The sequence below is a fragment of the Salminus brasiliensis genome, chromosome 7 (assembly GCF_030463535.1).
Source record: "Salminus brasiliensis chromosome 7, fSalBra1.hap2, whole genome shotgun sequence".
Lineage (NCBI taxonomy): Eukaryota > Metazoa > Chordata > Actinopteri > Characiformes > Bryconidae > Salminus > Salminus brasiliensis.
The window spans coordinates 31,706,417-31,727,222 of record NC_132884.1 but is presented as its reverse complement, the minus strand read 5'-3'; the positions used below and the strand labels follow the sequence as shown (position 1 = coordinate 31,727,222).

General features: G+C 44.4%; 1 protein-coding gene across 1 annotated transcript in view; it reads right to left on the bottom strand.

Moving 5' to 3' along the window:
• The window catches only part of plxna1b (plexin A1b), a 212,870-nt gene that overhangs the window by 152,704 nt on the left and 39,360 nt on the right, over positions 1-20,806 (bottom strand). Inside the window, exon 2 of the mRNA XM_072684612.1 lies at positions 18,626-20,028. Within this exon, the coding sequence (XP_072540713.1) occupies positions 18,626-19,801 (1,176 nt within the window). The 5' untranslated portion in view covers positions 19,802-20,028. The remainder of the gene's footprint in view (positions 1-18,625; positions 20,029-20,806) is intronic.

Sequence of the window (20,806 nt, the reverse complement as noted above, 5' to 3'; positions counted from 1 at the left end):
ACAAGAACTTTTGCGCCATCCCATTCTAAATCAATAGGCATTAATATGGATTTGGTCCTCCTTCGCAGCTCCAACAGCAGATTTGGAGCTTTGCAGTTATTGAGTCTGCAGAGTGTTGGAGACTTAAGAACTATGCTCCTCAGCACTTTACGTGGTCTGACACTTGGTGGCTGGATTGCTGCGGAGTGATACCACTCACAGTTGATGGTGGATTATCTAGGAGGAAAGACATTTCACCGACTGACTTTGGGCTGACTTGCAGCGGTGGTATCATAGTCCAGCACCATGCTGGAATTCTTCTGTGGTAATGGGACTGATTGAAACACCTGAACTCAATGATTACGAGGTGTCCCAAAACTTTAGTCCAAATAGTGTACTAAACAACAAGGGATGTCCAAATCGGACCAACCAGGTCAGATAAATAGTCTGAGGTAGGAAAATCACAGGAGGCCGACAACGAGGGGAGGTCAGGGTGATCTCTGTGATGAAATGGAAGCCATCAGGAATATTACAGTATAAACACACTAACACTCCATGTATTTACTTTATGGCATCGTGGGATTCAGTGATATTTGTAGTGTAACATTTATAGTTTTTTTTTCCTGTAGTTGCACTTGTCTGCAAGGCTCTCAAGGCGGGGAAAAAAGAAAAAACAAAAAAACAAACACACTGATGGAAGCGTTAAGCAGAAACGCTCTCGCTGATTCTCTGCGGCCAAAAATCTGAACACTCTGTGGGGAGGAAAAGGAAAAAAGCAAAGGAAAAATAACCTGCAAAAAACACTGCAATGGATCTTTAACCGTTCTCTGCAATAACACCATGTGATGAAACGCTTTCGCGCCAATCAACACTTGATCACGCTCAAAATAAAAACGAATCAACCTCATCCCATTAAGCCCCTGATCCAATAATTGTGATGAAGTGGAAAACGCCACAGTCAAACGATAATGGCTTTTCTTTAGGTCATCTCATTTCGCACGGTTTGAATGGATTAATCCGATCACGGCCATGCAATCACGTCTGTAAAGTCAGACACTGAGCGCGCACATAACGCACAGCCTGGGAGCTGCTGGACACACGGCGGATGCACCGGCCGCAAATCCGGCCAGAAAAGAAGCCCAGTGGGCTGGAGCAGAATTCCTTCATCTTCAACACCACACTGGCGGGGGCGGATGATGCAATCACAAAGCAAACATGGACAAAAAGACATTTTCAGGAGTTTCAACACCACTGTCTTGCTAATGTCTAGCGCACAGGCAGGAGTGCAGTCGGAAAAGCCAGAGTTTGGTCTTTGATGCTGGTCTTTTTTTCACCCGTGTTCAGATTTCTGTGGGATTTTAGGCAGTTTAGTGGAGAATTCCTCCCCTCGGTTGTTTGGGAATTGCTGAAACAAAGCAGCAAACATTGAAATCAGTGTTTACTCCCAATTCTGCAAAAGCTCCATTCTAATATCTACTCCAGTAACTATACTTAGTGCAGTAAAACTAGCAATACTCTAACTGCTAATCCCATTAACAACATAAGCTCATCTAAATTTCCAAAGGAACATCACTACTCCACCTTAATCCCAACTAGTCCTACACAAAGGCTTTATTAAGGAGTTATTACTGCTGATACAACAGCGACAACATTCCAGTGCACTGCTGGTTTTCTAAGCCCCCAACTGGTGATCCAGTCCCCCCTGCTCCACTCAAAACATTCCAGACCGTGCTGCTGAATTGATCCAGGTTGCTAAGGGCGAACCCACTGACCCAGTGAAGGATTCTGTATTGTAAAGGTTAATTCTAGGGTCAAGGGTTGCCGGAAGATGAAAAGGAAAATGACCTGGCACACAACCCAGTGTAGCCAGTTTTCCCTCTTTAGTTCCAAATGAAAGGCCAAAGAATCACTGCCAAAATGGTTTAAAGGATTTGTCTGCTTTGAAAACTAGGAGCATTACTTTCTGGTGACGCATCGTGAAGGTGGGAGGGCATTTGTGATGAATAAAGATTTTAACTGAATAAAACCAGAACCAGTGAGCTGGGCAATGCCAAATCCCCCTGGACCGCAGAGAGATAATAATGGCAATCGTTTCAGGACAGGCTCGTGTCTGGACAGGGAAAAAACCCCGACCTCCTGTGTGTGTGTGTGTGTGTGTGTGTGTGTGTGTGTGTGTGTGTGTGTGTGTGTGTGTGTGTGTGTGTGTGTGTGTGTGGCCGAGAGTGGTATCCAACACACTAGCCACTCTCTCTTTCACCGCCAGGCTATGCTGTTAATAGGCCGAGCTGTGCTAACACTCACTTGGCTCAGGCTGGGTTAGCAGGTCAGGGGTTCAGGATGAGGGTAAACTGTTGCACTACAGAACACACAACAGTTCAGCACTTTAACAGACTTCAGTTCAGCATTCGATCCCATCGGTCCCTCAACATCCGCCAGGAAAGCTGAGCCTGCTGGGCATGAACACCTCCCTCTGTAACTGGATCCTGGACTTCCTGACAGGGAGGCCTCAGTCAATCGGGAACAGAAACAGCACTTCCAGCAACACCACACTGAGCACTGGTGCCCACCAGGGCTGTGTACGGAGTTTGCTTCGCAGTCTCATCAGGAGTCAGGGTACAGAGGAGACAAAGTAGCAGACCGGTAGACTGAACCACCCACCGGTCTCTAAATGTGGAGACATTTAAGAAAGCCAGAGATGACCAAGCCCACTGAACATTAGCGGCTCTGCTAGGTTGAGAAGCTCACCTGGTCCCTCAACACCAGCTCTATAGCCAAGGAAGTCCAGCAGCACTACAGCTAACTGGGGATGACCTATAGGTCATAGTTTCCATTTACATCCACTATATGTCAAAATGTTGAATACTACAGATGTGCAAATGCACACACACAACCTGTAGAGAAGTACGGCCAGTAGAATAGGACACTCTGGAGCTGATAAACATTATAAATGCCTGGGATTAGGCATGGACTAGAGAGGTATAAAGCCCCATCCAGCATTGGGCTGTGGAGCAGTGGGATTGTGCTGGGGAGTTGGGGATGAGGTGGGGTGGTAATCATCCAACATCCTGACCTCACTAACTCTCTTGTCACTGAATGTGATCAATCAAATCCTCTCAGCACTGCTCTAAAATCTAATAGAAAGCCTTTCTGTGGACAGTAGAGACTTTCCCCCCTCAAAACACTGAATGAGCCGGTGTCTCAATACTTTTGTATGCTGCATTTTGCATTTATTGTACAGTGTTTGTGCATCTGCCCTGTCTGTAGCCTTGTGTAGTGTGTTTAACCTCGCACCATGGTCTTGCATGCGGCTGAAGCGACAGTAAAGCCTCTTGAACAACTACATGAATGCCCCTTTACAGCCTTGTGCAAACTGGATGCTAACGCTGCCTGCCACATTGGCCTCTGCTGTATAATAGGGCAAAAGGCGGCAGTCAGTGGACCCCATTAGCAGTACACAGCTAAGTATAAGTATTTCTAGCACTGCAATCACACCAAACGCGCAAGCGCTCAAAGAAATCTCATTTCAGAGAGCACGCTGTATAATCTCGGAAGCCCCTGTGAAGTGGTGTGTCTGGTGCAGGATACACAAACCCTGTTAGTCACACTTAATTATCACACTCATAAGATCAGTCAAAATAAGCACAAATTATTTTTTGTCAAAAATGTGCACGTCATGTCGGAACAACCAGAATTCTGCTGTGTGCCTGAGCATATTGAGTGTGCCATTACTGCTGCGGGAGTGTGTGTGTGAGGCCTCTTCCTCACAGAGTCTGGAGAAGTGAATAGGAAATAGCTATCCAGAAGCTTATCACTACACATGCTTATCAATGCACACAATCAGTGTGACCCATCAAGCCCCACACACTCGCTCTCGCTTCCTCCCCGCCCTCCCCCCTCCTTCCCATTCTCACATATACCCTTCTGCTTTTCCTATTTCCACTATCCAAGGCACACTGTAGATGTGTGTGTGTGTGTATGTGTGTGCGCACTCTAAGCCAATGCTTGCAGCCAGAGCTCACATTTATATAAAAAAAGAATCCTTTTCTCTTTCTGTCTCTCCTCCCCCCTACATCTCCTTTCACTCTGCTTCTCTCTCTCCCCTAATCCGTCTAGAGGGGTCTCTACCTCCTAGCAGGAAGAGCAAGAAGAAAGGGGGCAGAAGAAAAGAGAGGAGAAAGGAGGAAAGGAAGAGTCAGCTGGGTATCAATTCACTTAACAAACGCCCTTTCTTCTCTCCCTGCAGGCCCAGGGGCCAGTGTTACACCTTGAGGGAGTGAGAGAGGGAGAGAGAGGGGGAGAGAGGGAGAGAGAGATGGAGATAGAGAGAGAGAGCATGAGAGCTGATTAATGCCTACTTCCAATATGACACTGTACTTTCTCTATTATCCACTCATTCAGCTTCTTCCCAGTCCGGATCGTGGTGGGTCCGGGAGCCTACCCGAAACAGTAATAACTGGACACAAGGCAGGAATACTGGCTGGACCATCGCAGGCTACCGCGCACTCAACCGTTCACTGACACTACTAGCCAATTCACATTCTGGGTGTTTTTGGAAGGGTGGGGCGAAAACCAGAGGACCCGGAGAAAACCCCTGCAGACACAAGAACACACCAAACTCCTCAAAGGCGGAGTGGGGGGGGGGGCAAACCCCAGGACCCTGGAGCTGTGGGGCACACACACACACACACACACACCCTGCTGCACCATTGTGTCGCCTTTCCTCTATTACCCAGTCAGGGTCCCGGTGGGGAACCTACACTGAATCATTAGGCACTGGGCAGGAAACCCACCTGGACAGGGCACCAGTCCTTTGCAGCATACCCCACACACCCATTTACTCTCATACACTCATACCTAGGGGCAATTCACCTAGCAAGTCTTGTTGGGAGGGTGGGATGAAAAACGGAGTGCCCCGGAGGAATCCCATGCAGACACAAGGACAATGCCTTAAACCAGAGACCGAGAGAACAACCCCAAGTCCCTGGAGCTGCGCGCGCACACACACACACACACACACACACACACACACACACACACACACACACACACACACACTTCTGCGCCACCGTGACGCCCTTTCTCCATTACCCATCCATTCATCCATCCATCTTTCATTTTGGGACATACAGAACAGTGCATTATGGGTATTCTGTGTCCTCTTGAGGGCAGGGTTTATACAGTAGCTATTTTCAGTGCATTATGGGATGATGTGGGAGTGCACTTGATCGTCGAGTGTTTCAGACACCCCAACGCTACAACAGGACTCCCAGAATAGTGCACTGTTTAGCGAATAGGGCACACTTTTGGATGCCACTACAGAGTCTGTACTGGTTAACCAGATTCCAGTAAGAGTAGAGCACTCCGACCAGTACGGGAAGCCAACCAGTAGGCTGTGTGAGTTGGGGGGGGGGGATTCAACATCCTCTTTTCTCGATCTGAGAAATCAGATCTCAAACCACTGAAGACAAAGAATGACAACTAAGAAACAAACACACACACACACACACACACACGATTTCCCTTAGTCAGGCCCTAAAGGTTGCCAATACAATGCATTAGAGGATGAAGCCAACTGAATACGCCGCAGGTAGCAGAGTGGTAAATCACCCTCTACGCTTTGGCATTCAGTCAATGGCTCTCACACAAACACACACACAGTCACACACAGAGTCAGTGTGAGTTACACACCAGTACATCACTGGCCTAAAGCCAAACTCTTCCATTGTACCACAGGCTTCTGGTCAAACCACAACCCCACACGTGCACGCACGCGCACGCACACACACACACACACACACACACACACACACACACACACACACACACACACACACACACACACACACACACACACACACACACACACACACACACACACACAGTGAGCTAGGCAGCTAGAGAACGTGAGCGGAGTGTGTATCAGGTAAAGAGCTGCAGAGAGAATGATAAGTCACGGCTGAATACAAAAGGATTAAGCTGAAGTCAAGAGAGAGAGTGTGAAAGAGAGAGCGAGAAGGAGAGCAAGAGAGAGTGAGAGAGAGAGAGCAAGAGCGAGCGAGAGAGAGAGATTTAGCAACAAATAAAAACTGTCGTGCGAGATGACGGGTCAACCAATGACTAGAGCTTTGCACATCATCTCCGAGTGATTGAGTGAGAGTGTGTGTGTGTGTGTGTGTGTGTGTGTGTGTGTGTGTGTGTGTGTGTGAGTGAGTGAGTGAGTGAGTGAGTGAGAGAGAGAGAGAGAGAGAGAGAGAGAGAGAGAATATGTGGCTGAATGTGTAACAGAACTGCAGAGAAATGAAATTATCTAAAAATGCAACATCTGTCTCACTCTCACACACACACACACACACACACACGCAGAATCACACACATTTTCTGACTGAAGCAGTTGAGTTTAATGATGCTTCAAAAGCTCCTCTAACAGCTGCTAAACACAACACCCAACCCGGTTCCTGTGCACCCGCAGCCACACACACCAGAGACATTCCCTTGACTGACCACAGCCATGTGACCGAAGCTAAGCTGAGGTCACGTGACTCCACCACTCCACTATTGACTTCACTTCTGGCACAAAAATGGGGCACGTATGGGCAGTACTGGTGTGATACTGGGGGGGAATGTGGTTCAGTGAACAGTTAAAGTCAGGGAGTTTACATTTCACAACTATGAGAGACGAGCGACATCACTGACTCAGGAACAGCTGCTCTGTTTCACTGTTTCGGGGGCAAAGAAAAAACACACAGCTTCAAGCCAATTGGCTCGTTTTCTAAACTCGTGAAAGCTCATCTAGGTGAATCTGTGAATCAAACTAACCTTGTGAGAGTCATGCTGTCTCGCATTCTCATTCAAATGTAGTGGCTTTCTGACCAGACCTGATTGAAGATAACTGTGTGTGAAAAACAGAGTGTGTGCAGTTTTCAGGAGGTGTCAAAACCACAGGCACCAGAGAGACGTTTCAAACCTCAGAAGTCTAAACATGTGCCATGGGGCCTCAGAGCGGTGCAGGCCTAAGTATAGCCACTAAGCAAACAGGTACCCAAAGGCCAAGCGCCTATAAAAATAAATGAATAAATAAATAAATAAATAATAAGCTGAGGAGACAGCATGGTACACAAACAGGAAACATGCTTTGTTCTTAACACTCAATTTAAGTGCTAATGTAACAGCACTGTAATATATGAATAAGGTCAGGTTTTATTAAATTATTTAAAAATTAATTCATTCATTTTAAGGCCATATGTTTTTTTTCTATACTGGCTCCATAATAGTGCAACGTGCTCGGACCCTGACAATTGCCACTTAGCAATTTATTTATTTTTTTTTTTTTTTCATAGTATGCTCGTGTGTGACTGGAAACACCTTTTCTAACTCAACATTCAACATTATATTTGCTAATATAACTTAGCTTTAGGCAGTTAATTGAGGATATTTGAATGTTACTGGCAATTTCTATTATTGTATTTATTATTTAACTATCGCACCACTTCATTTATGCGTTTCATTCTGTTTCAATACCAACTTTTGTTTGACCATTTATACAAACATTTAAATCTATGCTGAGCTGAATGTAAACAGCAAAAATAGGGATGTCCATATAGGCCTATATAGATAGAGTTTCAGCTCCAAGTGAACACACCCTAACGATACGTTCACATTATCAGCTTGAACTGGATTCAGGGTTTTTTTTTGTTTGTTTTTGTCTTCATGTGACCCAGATCTGAATATTTATTTATTTATTTTAGAGATGTTTCGGACATACAAACCTAACCTTTTCAATTCAGATCTAAGCCACTTTCATGTGGCCCTAAACCAGCCACATTTCCCATTTCTGACCCTAATGAGAACAGTCAGAACAGAATGCATGTGTTTTTATTTTACACCTCTTCCCACTGTCTATGCACTACCCTCTCTCTCTCACACACACACACACACACAGGTAAGAGTGTGTAATTTGGGTTTCAGTCTTATTTTAAAGTTCGTAAACCACATGACGTTATTGGTTTGATCATGCACATCAGGGACAAGATAATTTATATATGGCATCTACAGATCTATAAAATCGATGCACACATTTTAAACAGACTCACAAACAGGTTCACTAACAGAATTGGCGTTTCGGTTCATTTAAAAAGAACTGTGTGTGAAAACACCCTTAGGCTATGTTCACATTACCAGCTTGAACAGGGCCAGTTTTCTTGCCTTTATGAGATCCAGATCTGAATGTATATAGATATGAACACAAATCTGTCCTTTTTTAAACCAGATCTGAACCACTTTCATTCATGGTCCTACATCAGATATCTTCCTCTTTAATGGTCTTGAGATACATGATATTACTGGTCTGACTGCATGTATGAGGGTCATTTCAGGGTGCAGGTATGATCAGGACATATGGATATGGATGTAAACCAGCAAGTCAGAAAGTTTGGATCTAAGCAAACTATCTGAATTAAACAACACAATGATGTGAACAAGGCCTAAGAAGGGAAGTCTATTGGTCTGTTTCACCAGGAACTCACACAGGATCACATATGTTAAAGGTTTGGGTTATGTTAGTGTCTACCTCTTCCCCTCCATCCTTATACCATGTGTGAAGATGTGTCCAGCCCTTGCTAAGGCACAGACTGCTTATTATGCGTCTGCCCAGAAAGGCCAAGCACTATAAATACACAGCACTAGGGCTGTTAGCAAACACCTGGCCACATTAGATACACTCTCTCTCACACACACACACACACACACATATACCTAGTCTTATGTCAGACCAGATAAGAAGTAAACACACTCCACAGTTCAGTTTTACTTTAACTGTTGTTAGATGTGGCAGGTACACAGAGTTAAAACTCCCCATATCCCAGCAAAGAAGGTCCCATCAGCTCCCAGCCATACACAGCCCACATTCCACACACTCACTACACAAACAGTCTGCTGGGGCCTTTCAATAGGCTATAGTGTGCTACAGTGAGCCTGTGTGTGTGAGGGAGAGCCTGGGGTGTGTATTAGTGACCGAAATTTGACTGTGACGTGATTCTGCAGTTATTTCTCACAGTTAAAAAGATCCTCACACATGCTGGAGAATACGGCTTCCTGTTGTGGTAGACTAGCTTGGACTACGTCAAGTAAACTGCTCAGGGCCGCAATTGTGAATTTGCTGCATTAAAGGAATAGTTTGGCAAAAATATTTTACAGTTACTACATTATATTACATTTTCGTTTTTTCACCCCATACCAAACGTAGCCGACCAATCGCTTCACAGAATCGTAAATTAAACACTTGTCTGAAACTTATTTTCTATACGACACACTGTTCTGTATAAAAATGAACAATAAAAGTTAACTGAACAATGCCTGCGGTTACTGTATTAGCTATACACCGTACACACACCCATGCTTAACATTACTGTACCTAGAGATACAGGATGCAGGAGGATAAACACTGAGTGAGAAATACATCGAAATATATAGAAATAGACTACCTACCTATCTATATATTGCTGTACATTTTTTAGTTTTGCATAACCGTAATATGTTAATTCATACATATTATAATTAGCTTTTTCCATCTTTATTTATTTATTTGTTTGTTTATTTTTATCTTTTCCTTCATAGAATTGGACAAAGCATTTCACAGTACCACATATGACTTTGGATGTTTCCAATAAAAACAAATAGCCAAACTGAGCAGACATTAAGACTCACGAGCAGCGTAAAAGGTGATCAATGCCAAAACCTGTCCAGAGGAATTCCTCCTTATAGAAAAAAGATAACATGAACATCCGGGTGCATCCTGACGCACATCAAGGCTGAAACACAGGGTTCACTGCTGCAGAATTACTTGAGTTTAACAGCTAAACAAATTAAAGTCATACCAAACCATCATCTTTAAGACCCCACATCTATTCTATTATAAATAGTACCAGTCTCTAAACACTGACTGCTATTTGTTCTCTACTGGCGCACAGTGCTTGGACCCCGGACTGTTGCCGCTTGCAATGTAATTTGAAAAACTCTCCATTCTCTCAGTGTGTGTGTGTGTGTGTGTGTATGTGTGTGCGTGTGTGTGTGTGTACACATGGAAGATAAGAATGGATTTCTGAGAGACTGCATAAAGTAAACTGTGAGGTAGTGTGTAACTGTGCCAGTAGTGACAGCAGGAAACTACTACCCACAGCAGAGTTCGGGTGATGTTTGCAGTATACAGTGTGACATTTAAGGCTAAGTACAGTAAACAGTATTAAATATGTTTACTGCATTCTGTGCATCACTGAGCATACATTATTTATGTAAAGCCAGAAAAAAAGGTGTGCTGATTAACAAAGGAGTGCACGGTGGAAATATGGAGGCGCTCATTTCTGGCTTAAGATGCACTTCTCTCAGATGGAGTCTCTTGGAAAAACAAATGTAAGTCTTAAAAAGGTTGAAAAAGTGAGAAAAATAAATCAAACTGTTTAAATTGCAGTAAACAGGAGCTAGGAGTGAGTTCCTAATGTAGACAGCCAACAGCATACTGAGAAATTCCACTTTTCATTTAGTTAAATTTTTAGACATTTTTCTGTAACTCAACTATTTAACTGGATCACTTTGGAGGCGTGTCTTCTGACCTCACTGTGATGCAGTCAGACTGTAAAGAACATTTTTTTTAATGTAAATAATTTATTTTTTGTTATTTATCATTATTGTTTTCTTAAGATTACAGAAGTTAAGACACATCTAAGGGATGATCCCTGACCCCTGACTCCTTCATCCATTGCCGGCAATCCCACCTGGGTCCTAGCACTAGGATGCACCCCTCCTTTTATTTGCTGAACAGTGCTGCTATAACACAGGAACACAGGAGGAGACACACCTAAATGGAACACAGTATCACAGGGTTTTACAACGCAGCACTTCAGCAGGTATTACAAGTAGTGCTGCAATAATGATTAACACATGGTACTGCATGCAACTCAGTAGTGTGTAAAAAATAATGAGAGAGAGCGAGAGAGAGAGAGAGAGAGAGAGAGAGAGAGAAAGTGTGGAAGAGAGTAAGCGAGAGAAACTGCAAAGTCCCAGCAATCTGAGGGCGTGAAAAACGAAGGGGGCTAACAAAAAAAAAAAAGATGAGGCAAGACGGGCATTTCATCTTTCTGACTGTATGTGTATTTGTGTGCAAGTGCGTAGGTGTTTGTGTGTGCAAGTGTGTGTGTGAGTGTGTGTAGTCACGGTGGTGTGAGATAAGCATGCATCAGTGTGTGAGTGTAAAGTATGGATCTGAATTCAATCAAAGGCGTGTAATCTGGAGTGTTTAGCTGAGCGGCGAACACGGCCTGTGTTACAGAAAACCATTTAACAGATTAAAACTCCAAATCTGCACACCAGAGAGTGTGTGAGAACCAGATAAGCACTTCGGCAGCCCCTCTCAACTGCACACACACACATACACACACGGAGAGAAAGAAATTTGCTGCTCAAACGCCTTGTAGAAATTACGATGCAAACACACACACGCACGCCAGCGCACACACACTCACGTACGTCTCTCTAATATCCTTCATATTCTGTCTCTCTGTGTCCCCTTCACTAGTAATGGGACTTGTCAATGCATTTCTGCAGCAGGAAGGTCATGTGTTTATTTTTATTAATAAACTAACAATGCCTGCCGGTGTGCCGGTGTGTGTGGAGTCCTAAGAGAGCTGACAGAAGTAGGCAATTAATCATGTTCCACTGTGCCTCACACACACACACACACACCCCATCACACCCCCTCCCCTCCCCCAAACCCACCCTTCCTTCGTCCCCTGCAATACTGACTCGCGACCTTCACTAACCAGTGACTGTGCTAGGGTCATGTCAGGGTCAAGGGGTTGAGAACGTCTACTGACCACAGCTTCACCTCTGACCCATCGACTTAGCAATATACCACTGCAATGATGACTAAAACCTTCGCCAATAGATATTGCTTTGGTCCGAAGGCTTCCACTGTGCCTGCGTCGATCAAATGATCAAAAGGCATCGGTCATTCTGACGCCAGGAACCACCGTAAGGCCGTTCACTAGCCGTAACTGATCCATCATGATCCAGAATTTTATTCCTGACTAATCGTTTTATTTAAGAGCTAGCACACACTTCCCACCCCAACTGTGCCACATTCAGAAAATACAGCATCACGCATCTGATCATATTTTACTGCACAGTGATGTTGAGGGGAGGGGGGTATACTACAAGGCCAAATGTTTGTGGACACAGCTTCTAATTAATACATTAAGCTACTTTACATTGCACCCATTACTGACTACAGCTTGTCTAGTCCCTGCAGAGAAGTATAGTCCTCGCCCAGTAGATTAGGACTCTCTGGAGCTGATAAACAAAAACCTATTGGCACCATGTCTAATATCAGGCGTGGGCTAGAGAGGTATAAAGCCCCCCAGCATTGAGCTGTGGAGCAGTGGAATGATGCTGCTCCATCCAGTACTTTTGGGAGGAGTTGGGAATAAGGTGGAGTGGTGAACATTCAAGATCCTGACCTTACGAAAGCTCGTCACTGAATGCAATCAAAACTCCAACAAAAGCAGGATAGGCTCTTTAATACCCTGCATTTTGGACGAAGCGATGGACGAGCAGGTGTCCCAATGCTTTCCTCAGAACAGATTCTGTGCTGTGGTGGCTCCTGTTTTTAAGGGGAGCATATTTTGCTTTGTCTGGTTTGACTTGGATTTGGCTACAGGCCTAAAGCACAGTTTTCATTCAGTGTTTCTGTGCTGCCAAGAAAACGGTCAAACCAGGCACCCATGCCATTGTACAGTCTTCAATATTGTACCTGTCTGAAGCAGCAAGTAGGAAAATATTTCTTAGGTCTGACATAAAATGCTAAAAAGTCCTGCTGTATTTAAAATTTGTGTAGTGAATAAAGGCACTGCCGTGTCATAGTGAGATAAACAGCAGATTTTATGATTCTTGCACTCCCAGTCCCACAGCTCCATCATTAGTGCCAGGATGACACACACATACAGTACACTGTAAACAATAATGCTATACTGTAGTTTTAAGCGTTTATCTATTTATGATCACATTTTTAAGCAAGTCTATGTAAACAAAAATCTTTAAAAAAAAAATGTTAAAAATCACTTCTGACTGTAATATCAGATATTAGGGATGCACCGATACCACTTTCCGATACCAGATTTTTATATAGCTGCCGATACAGAGTACAGATACTGACTCTGACTTAAATACTCGACAGATGGCTATAAATCCTGATAATCTTTAAAAGAACAGCATGTACTGGTTGAGTAACTGCACATTAAATAAGTTTCAGAGCTATTAAACAATAAAAAATTGCCACAATGCAGTAAGCAAGTAGGGAAGCATAATCCTGATGACCAAACAGCTTTTTATTTAGGGTTTAAAATTCACATTTCATTACAAGTACATGTCTCTATGTAAAAAGATACTAAACTTCAGTGTGGCCTTAAAACAAGCTGCTTAAACTCAACTTTTGGTTTTAGAACCAAAAACACCACATGGAAAAAAAAGTGCTAAAGGTTCCATTAAATGTCTGATTAATGGTAATAACTGTTTCAAACAGTATGCAAACCAAAATCTTCTGTGTTGAAAACAAAAAAAGATAAAAAATCAGCACCAGTAAGCTTCATGATATCGGTGCTCTCTATTGCCAATACCGATATTGTGTGCAAGTACCAGTATCGGCACCGATCCCAATACAGTATCGGGATTGGTGCAACACTATCCAATATCAACTCACTTAAGATTGCTATAATGTCCTTCAATCAATTCAAAGACCTCTTGTTTATATATGTACAAAAATCAGCTTCCCTAAATGTTTTTCCCCAGAAAAGTCAAGTTTAGAATGCTGACAAATTTGTTATTTTTCCTTATTTTTTCTGTTTCCTTCATTTTACAGAAATCATGACTATAAAACAAAGCTTTGAAAACACAGTAAGATCCAGATCATCCCTTATTACATTACACTGCAGTACAACACAACTAAATACCCGCATTAAACCCACCCGTGGCAGTGAACACACGCACACACATGGTGGGCAATCACCTCAGCGTCCGGGGAGCAAATGGGGTGGGGGGGGGAGTGTCTTGCTGAAGGGCACCTCAGCCATAAATGATGAGGGAGGAGAAAGTGCTGTTCTTTCACTCCTCCCCGTCCAGTGTATCGAACCAGCGACCTTCTGGTCCAAAGCCCGCTGCTCTAATGTTTAAGCCAGGGCTGCCCCCTTTATTACACAATAAGCCCATTATAGATTTCACATTCTTTTATTTAGCCTCGCTCTGCCTTGATGCAGTTGTGCAACATCCTTCTCACAGGCAGCTTCATGAGGAACCTTCCGAGAAGCTCAGGTTGAAACTTTAGACTGGTACTGAAATCACAAACACTCCTAATGCTCCTAAAGAGTATACAGGCATATACTGGTTTCCAGTCGATAAGATTGGTCCTAGCCCTGGACTAGAGGGTTCTACAGGTCTACTGCAGATGAAAGGTTCCTTCTGCTCAAATTGAAACAACGTGTCCAGGCTGCTCGATCACTTATTGGCTAAATTCACACTGCTGCCACTTGTGTTTAAAGGACGCTCATGCCACACAGGGCTGGGCATTAAACTGAAAATCCATCTGAAACATCATGGAGGCAACATGAGCAGTTTGTACTAAAGAAAATGACGCGCCTGTTGCTCAGCTAAACTTCAACAAAAGCCAAGTATACACAATGAGCAATATCCAGGTCAGCAAAAATGATGGAGGTTATGTCCATATACTGTACGATAAACTGATAACGCAATTATTGTGACAGGCCTAATGTGCTACCACTAGGGCCCAAGACTCGCGAACCTGAATCCGGATATTTTGAACCCCGAGCCATGCCAATTTGCCATCAGCGGCCAGAGCCTGGAGGGGATAGATGGTGCTCCCTTCCTTTAGCACTATTAACGTGATGTTGGCTGGCACAGGCGTCCGTTAGCTGGTGCGGTGGAGCTGGAGACCCACTGCTTTCATCAGAGCGTGTCGGCACCCCAGCAATGCCCCACAGTGGCTGAGAGGTATGTATGGAAGGAGTCCTTGCCCTCCTAGTGCTAGGGAAGCTATGAGAGGGTGAAAGGGAGATATTCCACAAACAAATTATTAGATAAATAAGGGAAAAGTACTATAGGTGGTGATAATTAATGTTAAAGCGGCGTCAAAGTACGCGGTTGTCAGGGACAGTGGTGCAAGATGTATAAACATCAATGCGGATGGTCCAGAGCTATGGCGTACGCCGTGCCACGTCTGCAGCAGGCATAAACAAGCCTTTAATCTCAGACTAGAGTTCGTCTGTCCTCGCCCAGCACCCGTTTCTTTCATCGCAAGTCTAAAAATACATCATCGCCAACTTACCGATACATGGGCTGCATAAGACACAGGTGTATATTATTACCAAAAAAAAAAAAATGGTATCATAATTACCTCCAAATACACTGGGAGACCATTTCAGGCAGCACGAGTCACCGTGAGTCCCTCGCCCACTGACAAACTGCATATGTACACACGCACACTAAATCAACTCAGTGTTTTAAAACCCAAGTAAAGGCGGCGGGGCAGGAAAGGGGTCATCTTCAGCTCGGAGTGCTCAGTTAAATCAAAGTCGCTCAGAGAGACAGAGAGAAAAAGAGCGAGTGAGTGAGAAGAAAAGAGATTAAGAGAGTGAGGGAAAGAGAAGACGACAGCCAAGCCCCTGTCCCAGAGGACTCTGATGGCAGAGAAGACGGGATCAAGATTCTCTAAATGAATTAAGAGAGCGAGCGAGGGCGCGAGAGAGAAAGAGGGACTTGAGAAATCTAGTCAGCTGAACTAATGATGTTCCTGTCTGACTGAATAATGAAAGGAGAGAGAGAGAGGGAGCAAGACAGGGAGCGCACAAGAGAGAGAGAGAGAGAGAGAGAGAGACATGCACAAGATGCACAAGTTAAGGCTAAAGAAAAAGCATTAGCAAAAGCCTGGATTACTGTGTGTTCTCCTCGCCGGTGTTTGGGCTCCCCATTGAATACATACATAAATACATTAATACACTTCGAAATCTCAGCAACTCTCAGATTTTTCCACAGAAGCCCCCACCCTCCCACGAAATCTACAGGTGCCTAATTTAAAGTGACTGAACCCGTATCAGCACAGCACAGCATGCAGAATTCAAAAGGTGTGGGCAGCGAAATGTGGCATGTGGAAAGCTGAAAATGAAAAGGCTCTTCCAGAAATGACAAGGTGACCATTATCCCGGGCCCAGAATGAGTCCTTCACTAAGAATGAGCAACGTGTACTGCAATCACTACAACGAGGCTCAGCACGGCCATTCTGAGTAGGAAGGACAGGCTGTAGGCAGGTTATTAAAATCAGCTCAAAATCACGACTACAGCCTTAGCAACATGCCACGTTAAGCTTAGCTCAAGCTGATCGGCCTGTGACTACGGCGAGTGCAAATGACACACAGGAGCTAGAAGACCCGTCGGCTTCTTTCTAATCAGCAAGGGTCTTTTTTTTTTGGAAGGGTTGGGCTTAAGCTCTGAATGGTTAAATATAGCCTAAAGTCTTGGCTACATTACAGGACTTTTAAAGTCGTAGTGTCAAATTCTGCTGATGACAAATACAAAAAATGTCCATCTCACAACAAACCACTAGAGATCATCCCCTACTCGACTTCAACCTGTTGATGAACCGAATCAAGCCCGCCCCAAAACACCCGTGCCCACGCTACCTAACGCAACCATGATTCGTGCCACCATTTACTCAAACTGGAAAAACGTCTCACGCCTTTGGGTCAGGTCGTGGGAGGACAGACAGGGTCAGCTGGGTCAGTACTGTAGAGGGAGTTGGAGGGGACCCTTTTAACAAGGCTGATGTTGGCTTCTTATACGAAGTCTGTTCCACCTTAAATGGTATGGCTGATGTACTAGTGCCAGAATGAAAGTGCTGCACCTTTCGAGGTGGAAGTTTAAATAAAAAATAAAATAAGAAACTGCCTAATAATAGCATGATAGTAGGGTTGCAAAGGGGTGGAAAATGTCTGATAAATGTCCAGTAAATTACTGTTAACTTTCCATGGGAACTTGGGAAATATTACAAAATGTAAACTTTCCATGGACATTTTTGGAACGTTGGGAATTTATGGGAATTTATTGGAATTAGTAGGAAATAGTGTATGATATAGTTCCTTATCCAATATCATCAATGGACTGCTTTTTGTTAACAGCAGACATGAAGGCATAACAATACAAAAAAAAAAAAATACCATGGAAATAAACAGGTAATTATGGGATTTAATGTGCGTAAAACAGGAATATTCTATGCTAAAGGTGAGAAACTTGCATATAGTTGATAAGAAAATATACATACTGAGGCATAATCTTGGCTAAAATAATTAGATATGATATCAAAACAGATGAACAGCAAAGCTGCTCCTCAATACCAGACACATGGCACATTACACACTGAAGGGCTATTGAGACACACCCCCTGCATGCACTGTTCATTCCTCAATCACATGTACAGCATATGTCTGGATGATTTCTAGATACCACACTGTGTAACCTCGGTTTAAGTCTTTAAGGTTTCTGAATCGAGCTACTGTCAACTAGCGTAGTTAACATGTAGTTACATCAGCTACACTAAGATAAATGGTGGCACCACGTATTGGTAAGCACCAAAAGAATTCGTACACATTCCTTTTAGGAACGCCAGAATCTCAGAATCATGCTGTATCGGCAGATATTAATAAATAAATAAATGCTGTACGTTTAGAAATTACTAATATTTTAAGCAAATATGCAAGAAGCATAGCCGACATGGTTTCACTCCCTTACATTATATCGTCATCCATGACGTCAAATTTGAGTCTGCAACAATGGGACGGTGAGGATGGACATGTCACCGTCCAACGCATCCAGCCACCCCCTCTTTGCAAACTGCTGCCAATCCAAAGTGATGTAAGGAGACATCTACCAACTCGGAGAAAGCAAGGTTGATTGTGCTCTCTCTGGCTCCGGCTGCTGATGGCAGGCAGCATGACCCGGGATTCTAAGCAGCAACCCTCGGGTCACAGTGGCACCGCCTTAGTCCGCTGGACTACTCAGAGCCCATATGTTCGCTTTTTAAATTCCAATACTGTCAATAATGTTACTGCAGCTGCACTGGTAATTCTTATTCAACAAGAGTACTAAAGACATGTGGCTTACTCAGATAAGCCACAGTTTCCCCTCTCCCTCGCTTTCTCTGCCGCTGTTAACGCTCGGAGCAAGCCATTTTACTTCAGTTTTAAAGCTGAATAACGATTTGCAATCTTCAAATATTGCCGCAAAGTGATGTGAATATTGAAGGGAAACACTACAAAACCCATTTTCTCATTAACACAGCCATAATGCAAAAATGTACAATGAGTGCATGGCCAGGATAATCCAGGCAGAAGCCAGCCCAAACCAAAAAGAAAAAAAAATAAATCAAATGATGTTTTTTAACTTATTGGAAAACAAATTTGGATTTATTTGACATTGATTTCTCTACTCCTCATATGTTAATGGAAGCCGGTACCTTAGAGAGTACCTACCCACGCATCCATCTATCCAAATCAATTACTATAACCACACAGCATTTTCTCCCATAATAAGAACTTACCGAGTTGATGCATGCGAGCTCTTTGTTGAGGAGCCAGGGCAGAGACAGTTTGCCTTCACCCCTGTAGCAGGACTGGATCCTCTCCTTAATCTTCTCCTTAATGCGCCTCAGCGTGAAGAGGCACAAGGCAGACTCTTTCGGGGGCTTGGCTCTGTTCTTCTGGCCCTGGGAGAAGACTGTGAATAGGATGTCCTCATTCTCCGACACCCCCAGAGAGTTGGCCAGCTGCCTCCCCGGCTTGCTTAGGTAGGCGTCCTGGATCAGGCGGTATTCCACACCGTCCTTGGTGCAACCGATGGGGAACTCCACGTAGGAGTAGAACTTGGGGTCATCCACACAGAGGCGCACGATCTTAGAGGTAAAGAACTGCTCCCCGCTTGCATCTGGCGAGGTCAGCTGGGTGTCCAGCTGCAGGGTTAGGTAGTAGACAAACTGCTCGCTGCTGAAGCCGTAGACATAGTAGATGTCGAAGGCCGGGAACTTGGACAGGGTGTCAGAGGGGATCTTGAGCTGCGAGGAGACAAACTCGTCCTGATAGACAAAGCTGAACATGTCTGCGTTCTCCTCGTTGGCCATCAGCTTGCGGCTGGACAGGGTCGGGAAGTATTCGGACTTTCCATCAATGGGGGTTCCGATGAAGAGCTTGCTGCGTGATCCTTCCGAGATGATGACACCGGACATGGTCCCGGATTCAGCCACGCTGGAAAGGTAGTGCTCCTTGCGGTGGTGCGGTTCTCCCAGCTTGAAGAGGTCGTCCAGGCGCAGGAACTGGCAGATGCCCTGCGAGGTGCTTCCACAGGCGATCAGTCGATTCTGGCCGTAGTCCACCAGCAGCAGCTTGTTGACATTGTTGGTCTGGGACAAGTCATGCGGGCAGGACTGGACACTTGGGGGCGGGTAGCATTTCTCGTTGTCCACAACTGGGCCGGTCATGTGACTCCTCAACTTGGTCAAGTTGCTCGAGAGCTTGTAGATCCAGTTAACGGCACCAACGTACACCTCTCCAGTGGTGTTATGGATGGCCAGGTGGGTTAGGCCCCATTCCGACGGAGAGAAGGTCTGAAAGGGCTCTGCGGCTCCTCCAGCTGAACAAAGGGAGAGGGACAGGGTCAGCAGCCCAAGAAGGAGCACTCGCCCTGGGCTCAGGGCGCAGTGTGGCCCCGGCTGAGGCCTCATTTCAGCTCCGGTCCACACAGGTGATTGGGTTGGGTGGGTCCTCTTTCTGAGTTAGCCTCTTCTGGACTAGAAGCGTGGATTTTATATTTATTTATATGTATATGTTTATGTATATGCAAGCAACAACAGTGGGCAGAAACACGGCTCTTATTGATCCAGAGTTCTCTTCTCTCCTCTCAAAGCCGTCACTTACTGCATCATTCGCAACAGCTCTGCAGCCAGCGGCCCTACAAAGCAAGGGAGAAAGGGGGGGAAAAAAAAATATTATGAGTACAAATGGAACACTTACTATCGATTATGCATTATACTTGAAAGGCAGGGAGCGGCGAGAAAAGTTAAGACGACATCATCCATGCAAAATAAACGGTTCAAAGTAATGTGGTCGGAGGGGGCAAAACCTTGACAACATTTAATTACCAAGACGAATGGCGAGGAGGCTCAAGATGGATTAGGAGACGCACTGTACACAAACTCATCACTGGATACCACTGCAACAGCAGACATACTGTGGTGCTCCCTTCAATGAATTCATAACACATCCATTATCACAAAGTGTCTGAGAGGAGCTTTTTGCAGATTAAGTATTTTCTCCCCCTACCCTTTCTCTCTCACACACACACACACACACACACACACACACACACACACACACACACAATGCAATAGCTGAGAGGTAGTGGAAAACGAAGGCTCCTCATTGAATATGGAAGCCTCCTTCATAAACAGTTTGCATTTCTATCCCAAAGGGCAAAAACATTAATACAGCTTAAAAAGTAAAACTATTAGGCTGCAAAATTAGTTTATATGCTTACTTTTCTAACCACTTACAGGATTCAGTCAAACCAAGTTAAACTAGGACTAGGCGATATGACGTTATTCTATCGAAATTGAGATACATTTTAATATCGTGACATAAGTAAGAGCATCATAGATATCTTCAGTGCTTAAAGAACACTGACTGTCACTGATTAATGTTGACTGCACGTCAAAATAGCCTGCTAAATA